Here is a 20,451-nt window from a genome sequence, read left to right on the forward strand (position 1 = left end):
ATGCACAGAACAGGTCTCCAAGATCCCTCCCAGGCATCCTGGTGCCTACAACAATGTATGATTCAGAGCAGACACTTACATGTGTGTTAGATAAATGAATAAAGATCCTGACTCACCTCTTTTGCTATTTCCACATTCACAAGTACAGGGTAAGAGAAGCAAAGTCAGAATTAAATTCTAAGTAAGAATCCCACAGTAGCGCTGTCCAATAGAAATTTCTGCAATGATGGGAATGTTGTCTAACCTATGCTGTTCAATATTCAATACATATAATCTATGCTGTAGCCATAAGCCATATGTAATTCTTGAGTACTTGAAATGTAGCTAGTGTGATTGAGGAACTGAATTTTTGATTTTATTTAATGTTAATTAAAGTTGAATGGCCACATATGACTCTGGCTGTCATATTGGACAATGCAGACATAGCATGTCCCTTTTATAAATGCATCTATACCTGTGCAACCCCATGTCCCTCTTTTCCTAACAGTGCCCATTTTCATTTAAGAAAGTCCCTTGCCCCAACTGCCCATAGTCTTTTGGGGGAGAAACTAATGAAATCAATTGCTTTTGCCTTCTCCCGCCAAAAACCTGAGCTAAGTCAACCAGCCTCTCCTCTCTGGGAGAAGACTCCAGCTTCAGTGTCGCAGAATAGAAAATGAGTCGGAGCAGATCAATGGCAGTGTCAATGCCCTGAGGCACTGTGTGTAGTTTCCAGAACATCAGTGCAGCGTGCCAGGACAGCAACAGTGGCAGGCGACGTAAGTTAGGCATCATTACCACCACCATCGCTGTCGTCATCAAATGACTTGAACCTCGCAGCGCTGATGTGCCCGCTCCTGAAGTAGGTGCTTAAGTTGCCTAGCTTCCTGTGCGTCGTTTCTTCATCTGTAAGATGGGAAGTAACGTATCCTAACTTTTCCCACAGTTTTTGTGAAGACAGGTAGTGGTCATAAGAGACTTGAGCCAACAAGGAGTTATCCAAGTATCTGTTAGAAGTGCTGTTCTCTGGGTACAGGGGTGGGGGAATCATGGGAGAATGTGGCCCAGGACCCCATATCTGTGTGATACCAAGTTGTGTGACACCAAGCAAGACACTAGTCTTCTCTGGGCTTCCGCCTTAAAGGAGATTGAGTTAGACACACTCCTTTCCAGTTTCACCATTTTCTAATCTATTTGCATGCCTGCCCCACCTTGCCCACTTGACACTTACCCACTCCCGCTTCTATGAACACATCCCAGAAAACTCTCCAGCCTAGACCGTGCTGGCATTGTACACCACTCATTTCTTCTTTCCCCAGCAGGCTGCCTGACTAGGGAGTTTCCCTGGGTAAATACTCCCATAGCTCCGTGTACCAAGCCTCTGGCAAAGCACTGTATTGGAGTGATGTTTAGCCATCTCCTGCACTGGCATACGTAAGCCCTCGTAGGACAAAGAGCATATCCCTTATGTTCACAGCTGTATCCCCAGTGCTAGGATAGGGCCAGGCATGTCGAACGTACTCAAGGAGCTCAAGAAGAGCTTACTGTTTCAATGACTACCCCAAATCTACTTTATTGTTCGTCATTTCAGGAAACCCCCAGTGTTAGTTACCTAATGCTGTATAACAAAGTACCCCCAAACTTACTGACTTAAAATGACATTCTTATCTCTTAATTTTCACAGGAGAGAAATTCAGACAGAGAGCGTGGCTTGTCTCTGCTCCATGTCAGGACCCTCGGCTGAAAGACTCAAAGGCTGGGGGCTGGACCCCTCTCAGATCCTCACCCATCTGGTGACTGATGCTGGCCGTCAGCTGAGAACCCAGCCAGGACACCTCACGTCACCTCTCCACGTGGCTTGGGCTTCCTCGCAGCACAGTGGGTGTGTTCCCAGGGTGGGTGTCCTGAGGAAGTAAGAAAGTGACAGGAGGAATGTCTACTTTTTATGACTCAGGCTTACAGGGTACATTACATCACTTCCACCACATTCTATTTGTTAGAAGCCAGTTGCTACGTTCAGCCCACACTCAAGGGGAGGGGAATTAGAACTCCTTCTCTTGAAAGGAGAAGTGGCAAAGAACTTACAAAGAATTTAGAACCACCACAACCACTTTGCTAGCACAAGAGGTAAGGCGAGGGTGATGGCTAAGTGTCTGAAGAAGTAGAGACTCCGGTTCAAGTAATTAGCTGTGTGATCTAGGGGAAATCACTCTCTGGTTCCCCATCTACACAATGAGGAGGTTGCTGTCGTTGGTCCCCAGTGGTTGTTACATGCTTGGAGTCTTCTTGCCTCATGAGCTTAAGAGGAGCCCCTCATAACTAGCTTTCTTGAAGTCCTGTGACCCTTCCCCTCACTGATCACCCTTGGTTTCTGACCCTGGAGGAGCAAGAGGTTGCTATCGAAGCTCGGAGCACTTATGAAGTTTGGACACCAGGAACAACTTTAAGAAACAGTGAACTACGGAGGACTTCAGATTCTCCAGGGCCTTTCCTGTCCCAGCCCAAGGTTATAACCTTAGCTTGTCAGAGAAGTGGATGGTGAGAAACGCCCCAGTCACAGACCTAAGGAAGCTGAATCTGCCCGCGGGGGGCGCAGAGTCCGCATGCACCCCACGAGATTGTTACTCACACTAACTCCTGGCGTGAGAAAAGGGAGGAGATTTAAAGCCCTCGCACTGTCGATTTAGAGGAGTTCCTCATTTATAATACTCCCTGTTGGAGCCTTTTTGGCCTTAGAGTTTTGAGGAGGGGGAGGTGGCCTTGGGTCTCTACCATCCCTGGCTGGCTCACTGAAATCGGTGGTAATGTCATCCTCTTCTGGGAGGGCTGACCGTCCCTACCATCGCCTTGCATGCCAAGACTCTGGGGCGCAGCTTGCTCCCTGCCAGGGTGCGGGGGGCCCCAGAGCCGTGTCCAGACAGACTAAGGTCGAACCCTGTACACCCTGCTCCCACTGCTGCAGGTCTTGGAGGGGAACTGAGCGATTTTTAACCCTTTCACTTCCAGCGGTAGCTAATGTAGCCCCCAGATATATACCTTTTAGGAACGAGCGCGCCGAGAGGGCTCTACACGGACCCAGGGTGACCACCTCGGATGACTGGCTGGCAAACTGAGGCCCACAGTGGGAAGTGACCTGTTAGATAGCCCACAGAAAAATAAACGCTGAATCCGTCTAGAATCTCGGCCTTTCAGGCCATGCTCTCCCTTCTACACCCTGAGGGTCCCTGCGAGGTACTCCCCTTAGGAAACTCCCGACCACGTGTCTTCTGAGCCCGGAATCTCCCTGGAGTTTGCGCACAGTTTGGCATATTGTGAACTTCTTCTGCGGCTCCGCACCAGCTTCACCGCGCCAGGAGAGAGGGATAAGAGGGGAGCGAACGCCCACCCCTATCCTGGAGGTAACTTGGAGCGGAGGGATGGCAGTAAGAGGCGGAGGACCCGCCGGGAACGCACTGGCCCTTTAAGGGGGGGACAGAGCGCATGCGCGCGGGGCTGAGCCCAGCCGGGTGGGCGGCGGGAGGGCACGGGACGCGGCCAGCAGCGGCTGGGCCCGGGGGTGACTGGGACGGCGGCGGCCGCAGCTTTGCCTAGTCGCGGAGTCGCGACCTGCGCTTGCACCCCCGCGCTCTGCGGGCTGCTCTTCGGGGACTAGCCCAGCTCGCGCTCGCCGAGGCTTTATCTCTCGCATCCAGCTCCGTCCGCGGGCCGAGGCTGCGCGAGCCCCCGGACTTCTCCTCGCCGCCGATCCTTCCTCCACCCTCTTGCCCCGAGCCCCTGGAGCCCAAGAGAACAGCGGCGAAACATCCTTCGCCTGCCCTGGCCGCGCCACTGCCCATGCTACAGCTAGTCCGGGGCGGCGACCCCGCAGCCGGAGCCAGCCGCTCGTTGACCTCAGACTGGCCCTTGCTCGCCGCCCAGGGCGACCCCACTGAGCCCCGGGCCCCAGAGAGGGACCCGCACCCCGCGATGGCTCGGCTGACGCAGCGCCTCGCTGGGTGCCGGCTTTCTGCCCGCTGAGACGCGCCCAGCAGGGGACCAGCGGAGCCTAGGCTCTCCACGCTGCACCCTTCCCCCTTCTGGGGGCTCTGCTGCAGCTTCCCGGGAGCGAGGGGACAGGGGGCAAAGACAAAGCCCACTTTGTGCGGGGAGTTGGCTGCGGGCGTGGAATGTGCGCGTCGGAGCGTGCCCCCTCCCTGCACCCCGCCAGCTGCGAGTCCTGGCTCCCGGACTGGCCGCAGTGAAGAAATCGCGTCCCCTCACTGTCCCAGGTCAGGGGGGTCCAGGTTCAGAGCTGATGCGGCCTGAAGCCCCCTCGGTACCCCCTCCCCTCCTAAGCGCGCAGGTGTGAGCGTGCGATATTTTGTAGAGGAATTTGTTCTCTCCAAGACTAGGACCTGGGCATCCCAGAGCAGGCACCCGTTCCTTGACCCTCTCTGTGGCCGCGGGTCTGGGCTGTCTGGACGCAGTTGCCCGCCCCCACCGACTTTTCTCCTCTTTGCAAACCCAGACTGCTGCCCGTTATTGTTCTCGCTGTCAAATGGGGTTGCTTTCTAAAGGCTGCCAAGTTGGGGTGTGTTTTCTTTATCCCGTTTTTCAAAAGGTATAAGGCCTCTAAGGCTGACCCCAGACCACAAACCCCCTCAGCCCATTGAGGCACTGATTTTTTTTTTTTTTTCTTATCGAATAGTATTTTATTGTACTGGAGCCACGCCCTGGTTTCTTAAAGGCGCCTTGCTCTCTGTTTGGCCATGTGTTATCTCTGCAGCCGGTGTGTGGGAGGCCTCCTGTGAGCCACCTATTTTTTCCTGCCTCCCGATACTTACTTCCACCCTGTCAAGGATTCGGGGATGCCAGGAGGGAAGAAGGTGGTCGGGGGCACTGCTGCCCCCACTGCTGCAGCTTCTGCCTCTTCTGGGGTCAGGCATTTGGAGACCAACGAAGGAGCCTCGGCCCAGAGAGATGATGAGCCAGAGGAGGAAGGGGAAGAGGACCTGCGAGATGGAGGTGTCCCCTTCTTTGTTAACCGGGGTGGGCTGCCTGTGGACGAGGCCACCTGGGAAAGGATGTGGAAGCACGTGGCCAAGATCCACCCCGATGGAGAAAAGGTGGCCCAGCGGATCCGTGGAGCCACAGACCTGCCCAAGGTGAGGAGTTGGTGTGTGTTGGGGGTCGGGTGGTGGGGGGAATCTAGGATTTTCATGATCTTGAGGTTGGGAGAGCACGTTCATTGGTGGGGTAGGGGACCACTAGCTTAGTGAGGTTTTTTAAAAGTTCTTCTGAACCTGTCCAGAAGAACTTTCTCCCAACTGCAACTGAGGTGGTTCTGTGAGGTCTACATGCCCTTTTTCCAAGAGCCCTCCTTCATCTCTTTTAAAATACCCACACTTTGTGAGCAGGGTAGCAGATTAACAAGTACACTAATGTGGCCTGACATCTCATTTGCTAAGCCAGAGAACTGTGGGCAGAGATTATGTATGACTAAGGTGGCTACAGGAGCTTCATGTATTCAAAAATTATTTTCAGGTGTTATCTCACTGAATTCCCCAACAGCCTTGGAAAGTAAATACAGTTTGGGGACCCCTTTTCCAAATGGGAAGTAGGACAACTCAAGCCGGAACTCAGGGTCAAATAGCCAATAAGTGGTGGAGCTAGGACTCAATCCGAGTCTTCCGGACCCAGGTCATCCGCTCTGCTGGATGCTGGATCGGGACAGTTAGAAGAGGGCCAGTGGAGAGGGGTAAAGTCAGATAAGTTTTCTGTGCACAGCTGGAACTCCTCCATGACGGCTCTCTCCAGTCATGTCTCATTCATCTCTGTCTTGCTGAGGCCTCCTGTGTTTGCTCAGTGAAAGGGCGCTTGAGACTTTCTGCGCAGTACAATGGAAATGCACGCCTGAGTTTCTCCTCTAACATTTATGGTGAACTGCTGCAGTTAGTTTGCTTACGGTTAAGCCAAATGCACAGGCCTGACATCCCCGGAAGAAAAGCCCTTCAGACAGAGGTCAGGAGCCCAGTGCTTAGTCCTCGCTGCTCAGGTGAGAAGGAAGGGAGCTGGAAAGAGGGACAGGTAAAGTGCATTAGAGAAGAGTGTTCTGTTTTGCTTTTCCCAACTTATTTGTAAAATAGCCACGAGAAGTCGTCTTCTGGGAAAAGGGAATTTGGAGGGTGAAATTTGAGCAACTGCTTAACATTTCCAGAGGGAAAAAACGTGTGGATTGATTCTGGTATTTATTTTTTTACTCTCACCTGAAGACATGCTTATTGACTTTAGAGAGAGGGGAAGGGAGGGAGAGAGAGAGGGAGAGAAACATCAGTCCGTTGCCTCTTGTAGTTGCTCCAACCGGGGGCTGAACCAGCAACCTAGGTATGTACTCAGACCGGGAATTGAACCCATAAGCTTTCAGTTTATGGGATGACACTCTAACCAACTGAGCTACACAGGCCAGAGCAAAAGTGGGTTGATTTTGAAGCCTACACATTTACCCTCTGTACTAATTTAGAATTTATTTAGCATATCACTATGGATGGACATTTTTTCAACAATATATTCTTAAAAACGAACACTATGGGAACATTTTAAAATGTACATTTTGGGATCCATCTCTGGTTCTTTCCTTGGGATAAATTCCTAGAGGAGAAAGCATTGAGTCAAAGGGTATGACCATTGGGTCCAGACTGCTCGCTTATCTATCTGACCTCAGGCAGGTCCCATGAACCTGTTTGAGCCACAGTTTTCCCATACGTGGGGTTGATTGTGGAAAAGATTACATGTGGAAGAGATTGTATGTGTTAAAACATTTGGTACACTAAAGCCACAAGCCAAGACTGGTTATCGGGTGCTCCTTCCTTTTTCACGCCCTTTATCGGGAAGGGAGGCTAGATCACACTCAGCACACGTGCCGGTGAGGCCAGACCCACACGCTTCTCCACAGCTTCTCCCACGTGAACAAGCTGGTGTTTAGCAGACAGCTCTCCTGCCATCTTGCTTACGTCTAAACCAGGCTATAGGAGGGTGTGAATGGTTCTCCTGGAAACTAAAAAAAAAAAAAAAAGACCAATGAGTTTATTAGCAGCTGGTCTATAATGTCATCTTGCCCTCCTCGACCTTCATGTATAGGAAAGACGCCAATGAAGGATTGAAGCTGTTGCTGGGGGAGCGTGGTAGTGTTGAAGGAATTCTCTGAGGAGATTGGGGAAATTTGGAACCTCCCCTCTTCAAACCACAGGAAGGAGTGTCGCAGAGAGAAAACGCACCCAAGTTTGTGTGGGGTTCCTCCTTGACCTTGGCCCAGGGTAGAAAGCAGCCCTGGAGCCCCAGAGGCATCCATGGTTGGGTCCCAGAGTGCCAGCAGCGGAGTGGACTGACCCCTGGACTGGCCCCTCCCTGAGTGGCTGTGCCCTTGGTGCTGGGACAGAGGCATTCTCTGCAGGGGTCACCAAGGCGGGCCCAAGAGATGTTTTGTTGGGACAACACAGTGTTTAAGAAGACCACTTGCAAATTTTCACTTGGGAGATTTCATGTGAAGATCCAGGTTTTTGGCACCTTTTCGGAAAATGAGAAGATGTGAGCTCAAGAGTCTGTACTCCCATGTGGCAACGGCAGCTGGAGCTGAGGAGCGACTCCCTCCCCCAACTGGCTGCGGTCTTCACTCTCACTCCCGCCTGCCTTCCCCATTTGACACCCTGAGTGGCCCCTGCAGCTGGCTGAGTCTGGGATCCCTGCTGTGCCATGAGATACAACGAGAAGTCTGCAGTTGGATCCGCCGAGTTAAAATCCCGGTTCTCCCACGATGACTTATGTGATGACTTCTGCAAGCTCCTTGTGCCTTGGTTTTCACAGCTGTGAAATGGGGATGATGGCAATATCTGTTTCCAAGGATGCGGGGAGGAATTGATGAAGTAAAAGCATGTGAAACAGATGAGCATGTAATTCATACCCAACAAAAGGAGCAAGAACTGAGGCTGCAGCCACTCCACAGGTGCTTTGGGGAAACATCCTTTAGAAGGCTGGTACCAGAATGTTAAAGGTTGGCCGATTCTAAGAGGATCCCAGACCCAGGAAGAGTTTATGGTCCTTCATAAGAATCTCACCTTGATGTTCCGAGCTTCCACCACCTTTAAAAGCTCAGGGGCCCCTCCTCCCAGATCCAGCTGCTGAAGATCTGACTGTGGCCCTGGCCACGGGGCTCCTACGGAATATGAATTTGGACATCAGGTCAGCACGTGCTGACCAGTAGCTTTGGCACGCACTGGAGTGACAGTGACAGTGAGCGGGACCTGAGCTTTGCCTGGCCCTGCCTCGCTCACACTGTGAGGGTGGTTCTATTATGATGCTCCTTTTACAGAGGAGACGTCTGAAGCACAGAGACATCAAGGAGCTTGATGCGGACAGTGAATGGCAGAGCTGGGATTTCGACACTGATGGTCTGGTTCTGGAGCCGCTCTCTCCGCCTCTGGGCTGTCTGCTTCTTGCCCACACACTCAGCTGTGGACCGTCCTCCCTTCCCCAAGCTTCCCTGTTGTGCTGGACTGAAACAGACTTTACCAGGTAGAATGACTGAACAGAACTCAGGACTTTAGCGGTTTCTGCAGTAAGGATAACCCTTGGCCTTGATAGTGGAAAAGAATTTGTCCCTAAAGAGATCCGGGAAGCCAATATCATTCACCCCCGCTGTACTCTGACCCTCAACAGTGAGGAAGCATTTCCTGGCTCCTGGTTTGGAGGTGGGGGTCAGAGCAAATCCAGGCTATCAGTCCTAAAGTGGGCCTGGTCACTTGGACGTACGGAAACTCACTTGTCTCCGCGTGAATGAGTGTATGCTTGTACGAACATTCGGAAGAACGCTGTCTGTGCCGTCTGCACCAGGAGTTAGCCTGAGTTGTGGAGCTGGCCGGACAGCTCCTTCCAGCTTAGACTCAGTCGTAGCGGCCTCTGAGGCCCTGCTCTCAGGTCTTTTTTTTTAACTCTTTTGGAGTCATTCACTCTTCCCAGAGCAGCCAGTGCCTGAGTCCTCTGTCTGGATGTCAGGGAATGTCTTCATGGGTGCTGCCCGGCCCTGACCCAGGGCTGGAGTGAGCTCAGGCAGAGAACCCTTGGACTGCAGCTCCCTCCTTGTTTGGAGTGTCTCAAGGGAGGGCACCCTTAGTCTGTAGCCAAAGTTCCTGGAAATCACTGGACGCCCTCACTGGAGAAGTGGAGATGGCCTTTCGGGACCTTCTACCGAGGAGGTCACGTGTCACACTGTTTATAGTAAAGTGCGAGCAATTCCTCTCCCTCCCCCACCCCATATCCTGACACCAGGGAGGTCAAGCGAGGCCCTTGGAGAGTTCTGGTGCCCATCTGGCAGAGGGTGGTCTGGCAGGAAGAGGGAACTTCCCTGCTATCCTGGGACTTTTATCTCCTGATGACTAAGTGGTAGCCCCAACTTGGGCAGCTGTGCATGATGTGAAAGCGGAAATAGCTCCTCACAGACAGAGATGTCTGCCTGGGGACTGCCCAGACAGGGAGGAGAAGACGGGGAGGGGGCGGAGAGGAAGTGCCTGCAGAGCCCTCGCTTCTGGGCCTTCCCGCCTGCATCCGGGCCCTTTGGAGTGAGCAGGTGTCTCTCACAGGCTGTCCTGTGCTCCAGGCCATCAGCAGCACCTCAGACAGGAGGGTGCAGTGGTCACCGTGTGTCACTCCTGCTGTGTCAGGGCCCCAGCCACCGCAGCCACCTTATCTAACAGGCTGTGCCCAGCGGGCGCAGCATCTCACTACAGGGAGGACCTCTGCCGCCCCAGCCCTACCCCGAGCTCCTCCCTTCACACCCACCCTACCCACCAGACTGTGACTCTCTACAGCCCCAGCCTGCTGAGTGGGCTCCATGGGAGGGGCAGCCACACAGGGACCTGGGACCAGAGGGTGGGACCTCTCCATGTGAGGAGCTTAAGGCCACTTGACAGCTGGCAGTGCTGGAAGCCAAGGGGGAGCCCAGAGGAGTGGGACTTGTTCCTGGAAATCTGGCTCTTCTGCCCAAAGAAGTCTGTTCTATAGCGCAGGGGAACCAAGCTGGTGCATCTCTTGGCCTCCTCGGGCTCACTGATTTGTTGCAGGCAGACTGCTAGGATTCAGGCTTTCCTGGCCCGAGGTGGGCCTGGGAACCCAGAACCCACTCCTGCATGGTGGCCCCTTTCGCTGGATACTGCCTGCCTGGTGGTTGAGGGGACAGCCTCAGGGATATGCAGCTTCTGACCCACCTCCTGGCAGCCCACGCCTGTCCATCCCAGCGTCAGGGGGTGCCTGCCTGACACCCCCCTCTCTCCCTTTCCTGGGCAGGGCACTGGAAAGTCTCTTCAGATGGGGAGGACAGCCCAGTGACCTGGTTACCCGTGTTGCTTACAGATGTGGAGCTGGCCGGGAAGGGAGGTTTTGAAGGGGAACCAGGGCTCCTGTGCCTCCGTGAAACCCCTCCAAAGTGGCCAGACTGTGGCAAGTAGGGCCACAGCAAGACCTGTCCCAAAACATGTCCGTCTGGCCTACCACCCCTAACTCACTCCAGTTCGGGTTAGAGCTGGAAGGCCTGTCAATGTGCCGTGAGGGACTGGGTGACACCTTCTGCCAAGGCTGTGTCCACACCTGGAGGGCTCCCCCAGGGCACTGACACCAGGTAAACCAGTCTGATCCAGCACCTGAACCAGAGGAGCCCCACATCCAAATGAACTTAATTGCAACGTTGACATTCTTGTTAAGCCTTTAAAGTTAATGAATATTTGAAATCCAAAACAGTCGGGGAGTCAACCTGTGTTTTTCTAAAATTATCTAAGAAACACAAATTGGAACATCAGCATAAGCTCCAAATTAAGAACGCTGTCACGGGCTGACTGGGAGGGAGAGGACTGGCCATGGGGATGGCCTGACTGGAGCCTCTGTAAAGGTTGCCAAGGACAGAGGCTCAGGGTAGGAGGGAAGCGGGGATGCCCCCTCGCATGTGGCTTCTCTGTGGGATAATTGACTGGGGCTCTTTCTCTGTCCCTAGATTCCCATACCGACTGTGCCTACGTTCCAGCCCTCCACCCCCATCCCTGAGCGCCTGGAAGCCGTGCAGCGCTATATCAGGGAGCTGCAGTATCCTCCCAGGTTCAGGGTCATGGCCGCTGGCTGGTGGGTGTGCTGGTCCAAAGGCTGAGTGGGGCTTGTTTTCAGACTGGGCTGGAGAGGTGGCAGCAGAGCAGCTTCATGCCACAGCTCCAGGGCCGCTGTGCACAGGGAACCTCTGCTCCCCTGGAGCTGTGCCGCCCCAGTGTGAGTGCATGTAGGTGTAGGAGGGACTTTGATGGGTGCCAGACCCACTGTCTGCCACCACTTCCTCTCCTCGGTGTGATGGGTGAATGTCTCCTGAGTGACCTGCTGATGGGTGGCCAAGTCTAGGTCCGCCAGCCCAGACCTTGTCTGCCATTCATCTAGCCCGGCAGAAAGAGGGGAGGCTCCCTTGGGGATGTTTAAAAACTAGTAGTTTTAAAGGCAGTGGGGGGTCGAGGGTGGGGTACAGATGGAAAAGGAAAAGGATTTTATGCTCTGGGAGGTAACTTCCACATCTTGGAATGTTCTCCCAGTTTTTTGCCTTTCTTACCTGGCAGGGGGCCAGTTGCCCAGCATGGAAAGAGCTGGACCTCCCAAGCCCCAGACACCACAGTGTCCCTGCTCTGGATCCCTCCACCCTCTGCTCTCCACCCTGTACGTCCTTGGGTCTCTCCCGCAGCCTTTCTGCTGCAGGGGAGGCAGCAATGGAAGGGTCAGGTCCTGAGCCCGAGAAAAGCCAAGCTGATTACTGAAAGTTGGATGCAGCCCTTCCTTTGGCAGTGGAGAAATTTTGGTCTGGAGAGGGGAGGGGTTTGGTTCAGGAGCAGCACCCAGCAATTTAGCTGGGCTGGACACCCTCCCCACCCTGCCTTCTCTGGGCTCATGTTGCCTCTCAGAGCTGTCTAGAGCTCTGCCACTCTCCCAGCACGGGCTGGCCTGGCTGCCTGCTCCATGGCCCCCGTCCTGGAAGGGAAGGCCAGGGGAGAGCAAGGGTGGAAGCCAGGAGAGACAGAGAGGTACTGTGTGGGAAGGAGAAGTACATGAGCTATGCCCTGCTCTCCCCTCAAGACATCAGGTCTTGACAAGCAACCTCCTAGGTGCCTCTAGGAGGTTGCACCCCCAGGAGTGCTGGGCCCCTGGGTCTGGGGGATGGATTCAGGGGATGGGACACAACTCTTGCACACCAAGCCAGGAAGGAAGCCCTTAACCAGCACTGCAGATACAATCACACAGGGACCCAGTTCTTTGAAATTAAGAAGAGCAGACCCCTTACAGGGTAAGTGTGGGCAGGCTTTGTCCCATGGTACCAAGGCTGACAGTGCCCCTCGGCAGGTTAGAGGCCTTCGGGGGGCCTTTGGGTGGAAGCTCATGAGGCAGGCAGGGCCTCTCCCAAGGGAGCGTGCCAGCAGGGGCAAGTGCCCCGCTCCACTGCCCGTCTCCTCCTCTGCACGCCACAGGGGCCCTAAGGATGACAGAAGGAGGGAACTCTGCCCAAGATGAACAAAAGGGCTCCCATGATGGAAAAGGGAACCTCAACATCCATGCGGAGCTGGGAGGGTGACGGACAGCCCCCAGCTTGCCTTGGCAATGACAGAGGGTGGTCCCAGGTAGATGTCTGTATATGAGCCTTTTTTTTTTTTTTTTTTTTTAATGAGACGTGGGCCTAGCAAGAGAGAGTGCTGTCCATTGCAGGGAACCTGTGAGTCACCCCAGTTGCCTTACTGGACTCTCTTCTGGTCATTTACTACAAGGCCCAGTGTCTGAGCAACAGGGACCCCCGTACAGCTCTTGCTTCCTAATCCACCATCCAGCGTGTAGACCCCTGGCTGGATACACCCCACAGAAGCCCTGAGAGTAGAGGAGAGTGAGGAGTGAGTGCCACTTCCTCACTGGGTCTGGGGGCTCAGCCCAAAGCCATCCACAGGCTCAAAACTCCATCTTTTAAAAATTGACACGAAGTTTACATCTCACTCCACACAAGCTGTCCATGTTCGCTTTCTTGCAAAAAATTCTTGAGGTGGTTTATTAGCTAAATAACTTAATTACCCCTGTCCCTTTCAAGCCCCTGGGCAGAATCCAGCCTCCCTCATCCCTAAAGATTTGCTCTTGTCCTCTGGCTGCTGTGTGGCAGGGCCCAGCTCCACCCTCTGTGGTGTGGAGGAGTCCAGCACCCTCTTCGGGGAAGCCAGTGGCCAGGCTGCATTCCTAGACCTGGAGGCAGCAGTCAGTGAGGAGGGGGGAAGGAGGCCTCAGGAATAGGCTGTCTTCAAGTGGCCTGAATTCCAAGTTCAGGAGCAGGCTGGGGAGTCACCTGGCTAATGGCCTGAGATGCCATGTCCTAGACCCGGGCAGCTGGCCAGCTGTGGGGGAGCAGTAGCAATCAATTACAAGCTCTTTGGAGTTGCTACGGTTGGATCAGGGGTATCCACTGTGCTCCATAAGGGATGACAGCAATGCTGAGGTTCCCAGCATCTGTGGTGTGCTTTCCCGCAGCCTTCCTACCACTGCTGCAGAAGCGCCCCCCCCCCCCCCCCGCCCAGCCCAGGGCTGTCCAAGAGCTGCCTGTGACTGCATGCCCTCCATTCACACTCCCCACCCCCAGAGGTCTTTGGAGCAGGAGCCTGGACTGGGGGGAGGAAGTGAAAGGAGGGAAGGGAAGGGGCCCCCTTCCTTATCTTCAGTGACTGCCTCTTCATCCATCCTCTCTGGCTCAGGATGGACATGGGGGAGGGGAGGGAGGTGCTGGGCCTGAGCTGAGGCAGCTTAGAAGGGACCGGGAGTCGCTGTTCTGGCATTTCTAGTCCACCTGCCCCCTCACTGGAAAGGGCTAGGGGCTCTGTACTCATGTCTCTGTCTTCCTGCCCACCAGGCTGATGGACCTGGCCAAGGAAATGACCAAAGAGGCTCTGCCAATCAAATGCCTGGAAGCTGTGATCTTGGGAATGTATCCTTCCTCAGCCCCGGGGAAGCCTGGGAGGGGGCAGGCACATGCTCAGCTCCCTGGGCCCCAGGGCTCTGCCAGCACTGTCTCCCAGTAGCCATGAACTTGGCCCCAGAGTGAAGGGGCTTGAGGGGGTCTCAGTCCCCCACGCTTCAGATGCTAACTTCCTGGACTCACTGGCAAGCTCCTTTTTGAGTCATGTGGATACAGTGACCCTTTCTCTGAACCCCAAATCAAAGCACATGGTCCCACAAAGGCCATTGTGCCATTTCCAAGAACCGAACAGTCTGGGAAAAGCAGGTTCGGTGCACAAACGTTGGCATTTCCAGAACATGTTGATTTGTGGAGATATTGGATGGAATCTGAAACAACTGCCTGCCTTAAAAAAACAAAAAACAAAAAAAAACAAAGAGGGTTTCCCAGTCACTCCCATCCAACAGGCAGACCTGGGACCTCCAGCTGGGCCACAGGTGGGCAGACGAGCCCCCACTTAGGACAGGGCAGGGAGGCAGGGGTACGTGGGCGGCTCTCTGACCTAATTGGTTCATGCCGGAGCCTTGCCCTCTTTTGTTTTGTTTTACAAGAGAAAATTTTAAGCTGGTATGACATAGAGCAATACGATAAATTCCATGTGCCCAGCACTGTTTTACCCACTCAAGGCCAATCTTGATTCACCTCTGTGTATCCCTCGCGTCTCCCCCTTTCCCCTAGTGCCACACACAGGCTTTTAAATATTCTGTCTGCCACCTCTGGTGCAGGCGCCAGGCTCTGTGCAGGGAGGACAAGGGGAGGGTGCCTGACAGCACAAGGAGTCCTCGCTAGAACAGATGGGGAGAGGGAGCTGGTCAAAGGGGAGGAGCACAGCCTTTCCCAGGAGGACTGCGATCCCATCCGTGGGGCCCCTCCCCCTGCCTCAAAGACAGAGCTGCCTTAAATTACACCAAGAGACTGTGGGGGTGGGAGGGGCTAGTGCCCCTCCCCCAGGGGCCCCAGGAGCTCAGTCTTTGGTGGCAGTCCTTTCCAATTTTCAAGAGCCTGACAAGCATTGCCCTGTCTGAAGGGTTCTTTGTGGGTCAAGCATGAGGCCAGCCTGAGCAGTTCGGGCCACCGCCAGCACCTCCTCTGTGACCCCATGTTGCTTCTCCTTCAGGGGTCACACACCAACATGGGGCTGCCACACACACAGGAGGGAGGCTGCTCCCCTCCCCCCAGACACACAGAAGGATCACTCAGGATCACGTCATCTCAGAGGCCTTCTGGGGGCTACCAGGTGTCTCATGGGTGGGAAGAAAACAGGAGGGCCCCCATCTGGAGGAAGGACCCCCCAGAGCCCCCGCTGCACTGCCACAGCACCCGAAGTCGCTGTGTACACGGTGGCCACTGTACTGAGTCTGTCCCTGTGCCTCATCCTCTGCACCCCAAGGCTGCGCCTTACTCATCTCTGTCCTCAGTCACTTGCAAGGAGTCGGGCTCAGTAAGGGGTTGTAATGACTGAGAGCGTAGACTTTGGGGCCCTGAGTCCTAGTTCTGCCACCTACTTACTGTGTGACCCCTAGCAAGTTCCGTAATGTCTCTGAGCCTCGGCAGCATCCTCTGCAAAAGGGGACAATGGTAGTGCCTGTCACACAGGTTGTCAGGACAGTGGAGTGAGTGGGTACATACAGGACACTTGCCACAGTGTCTGTGCACAGTATCTATTCCAAGCCTATATCTCATTCATCTTCTGCCCACCCGTTCAAGTGAAATTTTATTGAGTAACTGGTATGTCCCTGCCTCCGGGCTGGGCCCCAGAGGTTCCCCAAAGGATGTGACAGACAAGGTCCCTGTGCGGGGTGACAGGAAGTAAACAAATGGCACGTGGGGAAAACGGAAGAGTGGAGCAGAGCTGCTTTAGAAAGGGAGGTCCGTGGTGGCAGCCAGACCTACCGCAGGAGGAGGAGCCGGTCCACAGCGGGTGGGGGGCGCGGGGCAGCCCTCTGGGGAAAGCTGGTGCAGAAGGTCCTCAGGGGGGACAGCCAGGTGGGCTGCGAGTGAGGGGAGGAGTCGGAGTGAGTGCTGGGCCAGGCACGTCAGCCTCCTGGGCCGTGGGAACAAGCTGGTTTTCATTTGCAGGGCAATATGCAGAAAATGTGTGTGGGGAGGGGCGTGCGGAAGAGAACAGAATTGTCTGCATCTGTGAGCACACGTGTGCGTGAGGGGGAAAGAATGTGAGAACGTGTCTGAGAGAGTGTAGGGGTGAGGAGAAATGTGTGTGTGACCGACAGAAGGGGAGAGGGAGGGGAGGGCAGCGGGCAGGGGGGCAGCCAGCAGGCCTCTCCTGCCTTCTTCAGCCACAGGCACTTCTGAGAGCCTGCAGTTTGGAGTGAGGGACTCTCTGTTAGCTGTTACGGTGTGAGAGCTGTGCGTGATGGCATAGCAGCAGCCACTAATCACTGAGACCCTGCTCTCTAGAGATTCAGTGTATTGAGCACCTACTGTATGCCAGGCTCAAAGCTAGACAACAGGGCATGGAGGTGAGCAAGGCACGGTGCCAGGAGCCAGGGGCCTAGGGGCTGCTCACAGGGGCTGTGCCCTGGGTTGGGGATCGTGGGGTCCCAGTCCTGCTCCTGTGTGCCAGCTGGGCGCCTCTTGCTGGCTGGTTCCTTAGCTGGGCTGCCAATACCAGTTACCTCACCAACAGCATGCCCACCCTGGAACGCTTCCCCATCAGCTTCAAGACCCACTTCTCAGGGAACTACTTCCGCCACATTGTGCTGGGGGTGAACTTCGGGGGCCGCTACGGGGCCCTGGGCATGAGCCGGCGTGAGGACCTGATGTACAAGCCGCCAGCCTTCCGCACGCTCAGCGAGCTGGTGCTGGACTACGAGGCCGCCTACGGCCGCTGCTGGCACGTGCTGAAGAAGGTGAAGCTGGGCCAGTGCGTGTCGCACGACCCGCACAGCGTGGAGCAGATCGAGTGGAAGCACTCCGTGCTGGACGTGGACAAGCTGGGCCGCGAGGACTTCCGCAAGGAGCTCGAGCGGCATGCCCGTGACATGCGGCTCAAGGTCAGTGTCAGCACCGGCCCTGCTCGTGTGCAAAAGGTGCTGTGCCGCGGGGTGGAACGGGACACGCTGCTGCTTCGTAGGGGCAATGCTGTCACCCCCTCATCCCAGCCCCACTGCTCCTCCACAGGAGATGGTGGGAAATTTCAACAGTGTCTTTGCTCAGAGGTCACTATGTTGAGACAGTCCCCTCAGATGGGTGGGCCAGGGAAGGCTCCAGAAGGAGACGGCAAGTGAGCCGGGTTTGGGGAGCGGGCAGGCCTGGAACGTTTGGAGAAGGGCAGGGGTGCCACACTCCAGGTGGAGGGTAAAGGTCAGTGAGTACAGACCCATCGGCGGAAGTCACGGGGGTCCGCAGGGAGTGGTAGGCTTGGGCAGAAGTAGCCTCCACCTGCCCCTGTGTATCCTGACTCCTGATCTCTGAACACCCCGCCCCTCCAATGAAAGACTAGGAGGAAGTGAGAAAAAGGAAGGAAGGAAGACCATGGGAAGACAATGAGATACTATTTCCTTCTCCTGCTTTCCCACCCCAATGAGCGGGAGGAGGAGGGGCTGCTGTCCCCTGAGCACGTGGGCTGAGCTGTTGAGGAGTTTTCCCCTCCACCCTCACAGCATGCAGAATCTTAGCCTCTCCCTAGGTCCCCCTGGACTGCGGGTGCCTCCCTTGGGGCCTGCCAGGCCCTTCCTGGGTGCTCAGCCCCTCTCCATTTGTCACTGCTGTGCAGGGACTCTGCCCCTCCTGGCAGCCTGGTACCCAAACCAGACCTTGGCACTTTCACACCCACTGAGGCTCCCCATGGACCCCCCCCCCACCAGGAGGCCCTGGCCTGCCAGCCCTTAGGCCATGACTTTATGGGGTGACAGCACCTTCCCCCAGGGCAGAAGCCGGCTGCAGGCCACCTGCCATTTTGGGGGGCTACCATTCTCTGCCCTGAGCTGACCCTCCCTCTGTAGCACCTCCAGTTGGCCAGCTCTCTGGCTCCTGCTCCTGGAGTACTTTGCATCTTCAAGGGAGCAGGTTGGACCTTGAGTTGAGACCAGTGGACACCTAGTCTTTCTTTAGTGCTGTGATTCCCAATCTGTTTGGTGCTAAGGACTCCATATCATTTGCTCCTCTCCAGCATCCCCATGTTTTCAAAATCCAGACCAACCTGACTGTGCCACATAAAGGGTAATTCGTTTTCTTTTCTCAGCTGGTTCTTAATAGCTACCAGTCTGAGCTTCTGATTGGCTAGAGATAACCAGTATCACCCATGGGGCTGGTAGCACCCCAGCCCAACCCCCAGAAATGGGTGGGCTGCCTCCCCAGTGGGCACGTCGGTCTGGCAGGGGTAAATGGCCCTTTTCTCAAGGGCCTCTCATAGTGTCACGAAAGCTCAGGGACTTGCCCCCACGTCCACACCGTTGTAGGGGCCAGCTGGGATTGAGCAGCCCTGCTGAGGAACCCCTGCCCTGGCAGCTGCAGTGCCTAGAAAGCAGGTTGGGGAAGACCTGGAGATGGGCAGAGCAGCTGCTTGAGCTTCCTGGGTCCTGCCCAGTGCAGCCTCAGGGTCCTGCAGCAGGACAGGGCCCTGGGGCAGCCCTGCAGCGAGTCTTTGTTTCTTCCTCGGCACCAAGATCTGCAAAGGGACCGGCCCTCCCTCCCCGACCAAGGACCGGAAGAAGGATGTGTCCTCCCCACAGCGGAGCCAGTCCAGCCCCCACCGCAGGAACAGCCGCAGCGAAAGGCGGTGAGTGATGGGTCAAGCCTGGGATTCTGGGAAAAGGCTCTTTCCTTTCCTCTCATCTTCTAGATTGCTGCTTTTTTTTCACCCTGCTGTTCTCATTCCCACTGTTCTCTTTTGCCCCCGCTGGAGGGAGGTGGTTTGAGATGATGGGTTTGCGTGTTTGTGTGTTTGCACCTTCCAGCGGCAAGGTGGTCCCATTGCCCCAGAGAAGGCAACACTCACAGCCCACCGCCTCCCCTGTGCTGGGCAAGAAGTCTGAGGCCAGCATGTGTGGGAGGGAGAAGTGGAGGGTGGGCCCCTGCCAGAGGGTGAGTTCTCCCAGGAATATCGTTGGGAAAGATGTGAACATCACATGGCAGCTGGCAGACGGCTTTAGATGTAACTTTTGCCCCTGAGAGTCTGTGGTTTCCGCCTCTATCTAGATGGCAGACACATCCCATTAAACCGCCAGGCCACCACCTCTAATTTGTCTTCTGCCTGTCCATCTGGGTCTTGCTTTCAGTGTCATTGACATTCAGCAGCCACCTGTGTGGTTTGATTCAGGGACTCCATGCAGGTCTCCAATATCCAGCGTCAGTGGCTGATCTAGGAGAACTTTGTAGAGAACAGGTTCCCCTTACAGCCAACTGTGCCTCTATTAGCTGACCCCTGGCAAAGAGCAGGAGCCTGTAAGAGAGCACTGGACCACCCTCAGAACAGCACAGGCAGGCGGGCACTTCCTCGCACACTCTGGGCCCCTTGGAGAATGGAGGCGGGGCAGATACCAGAGGCAGCCACCACTGCTCCCTCCTCCCCACCTCCCTGAAGGGCCACTCACCCTTTTCCCCTCCTCTGCTCTCTCCTCCCTGCAGGCCTTCAGGTGAGAAGAAGCCTTCCGAGCCCAAAGCCATGCCAGACCTCAATGGGTACCAGATCCGGGTGTGAGGCAGTTGCAGCACCCCAGCCTCGCCCACTTCTGGGGGCCAGGATCACCTGCCAGAACCAGCCTGGCCTGTGGGACAGAAGGGCTGGTGACGGGGCAGGTGAGGGGCTGCAGGAAGAGTGTGTTCCAGCTCAGGCACTTGAGCTGCTGCCCCTCCCACTGAGCCATGCCTCATTGCTTTGGGCCAAGAAGCAGTTAGTATTTTATTTGGAGTTTTTAACTTGACAACTAAAGTTTACGGTTTTTGGAGAAAACTAAAAATGGAATGGATCTGCCAATGGCTGGCAGGCCAGTGCTTAGGAGATCTAACTGCCCCCGAGCTGGGCGAGGGGGCCTGTTGGCTCTGCAGGGCCCCCTGCCCCTGGCGGCCGTCTGGGACTTGGGCCCATCCCTGTCGATCTGTACGAGATCCCTGTACGAGAGAGAGCTCTCCCAGCCTGCTGCGCCTGTGGCGGGACGCAGAGCAGTGCGGGTGTTTCTCAGCTTGAGTCTGCCCTGGCAGCATCTTGACACAGGGAAGAGGAAGCAGGGTAGAAAGCATCCTGGGAGAGGTCTGCGTGGCCCATGTAGGGAGCTTGGCACAGTTGACACGTCCCTCAAATGTGGAAGGCCATGGCCCAGGAGCCCCATGGACAGATGGTGCTGCTGTGTAGACACTGCCCACTGGCACACCCCATGCTGGGGGCTGTTGGAGCGCCCAGGAGAGAACCACGGCAGGTAGAGTTCCGGGCCCCCAGCCCCTTTTGCTCAGGCCAGCTCTGCCTGCTGCGGAACCTGGGG

General features: G+C 55.5%; 1 protein-coding gene across 4 annotated transcripts; it reads left to right on the forward strand.

Annotated features, from left to right (window-relative positions):
- Positions 1-3,321: 3,321 nt before the first annotated feature.
- On the forward strand, positions 3,322-19,865 carry VASH1 (vasohibin 1). 4 transcript variants are annotated; one of them, XM_045201890.3, is made up of 8 exons: positions 3,322-3,377; positions 4,745-5,123; positions 10,994-11,082; positions 12,257-12,313; positions 13,907-13,981; positions 16,644-17,025; positions 18,640-18,752; positions 19,601-19,865. In XM_045201890.3, the coding sequence occupies exons 2-8, from the start codon at positions 4,827-4,829 to the stop codon at positions 19,671-19,673; spliced, it is 1,086 nt and encodes a 361-aa protein (XP_045057825.2). In that variant the 5' UTR covers positions 3,322-3,377; positions 4,745-4,826; the 3' UTR covers positions 19,674-19,865. The 4 variants fall into 4 exon arrangements, with proteins under 4 accessions (XP_045057825.2, XP_045057824.2, XP_024423673.2 ...); XM_045201889.2 differs by lacking the exon at positions 3,322-3,377 and adding an exon at positions 3,497-4,247; XM_045201891.2 differs by lacking the exon at positions 3,322-3,377 and adding an exon at positions 3,999-4,247 and having other exon boundaries at positions 4,901-5,123.
- Positions 19,866-20,451: the final 586 nt, after the last annotated feature.

Source organism: Desmodus rotundus, chromosome 7, assembly GCF_022682495.2.
Source record: "Desmodus rotundus isolate HL8 chromosome 7, HLdesRot8A.1, whole genome shotgun sequence".
NCBI lineage: Eukaryota > Metazoa > Chordata > Mammalia > Chiroptera > Phyllostomidae > Desmodus > Desmodus rotundus.

Coding starts and splice junctions, on each gene's coding strand:
- VASH1 (XM_045201890.3), top strand. CDS start 4,827: ATGCCAGGAGGGAAGAAGGTGGTCGGGGGCACTGCTGCCCCCACTGCT. Junction 11,083..12,256: donor CGCTATATCAGGGAGCTGCA/GTATCCTCCCAG, acceptor CCAGCACTGCAG/ATACAATCACACAGGGACCC. Junction 13,982..16,643: donor GAAGCTGTGATCTTGGGAAT/GTATCCTTCCTC, acceptor TGCCAATACCAG/TTACCTCACCAACAGCATGC.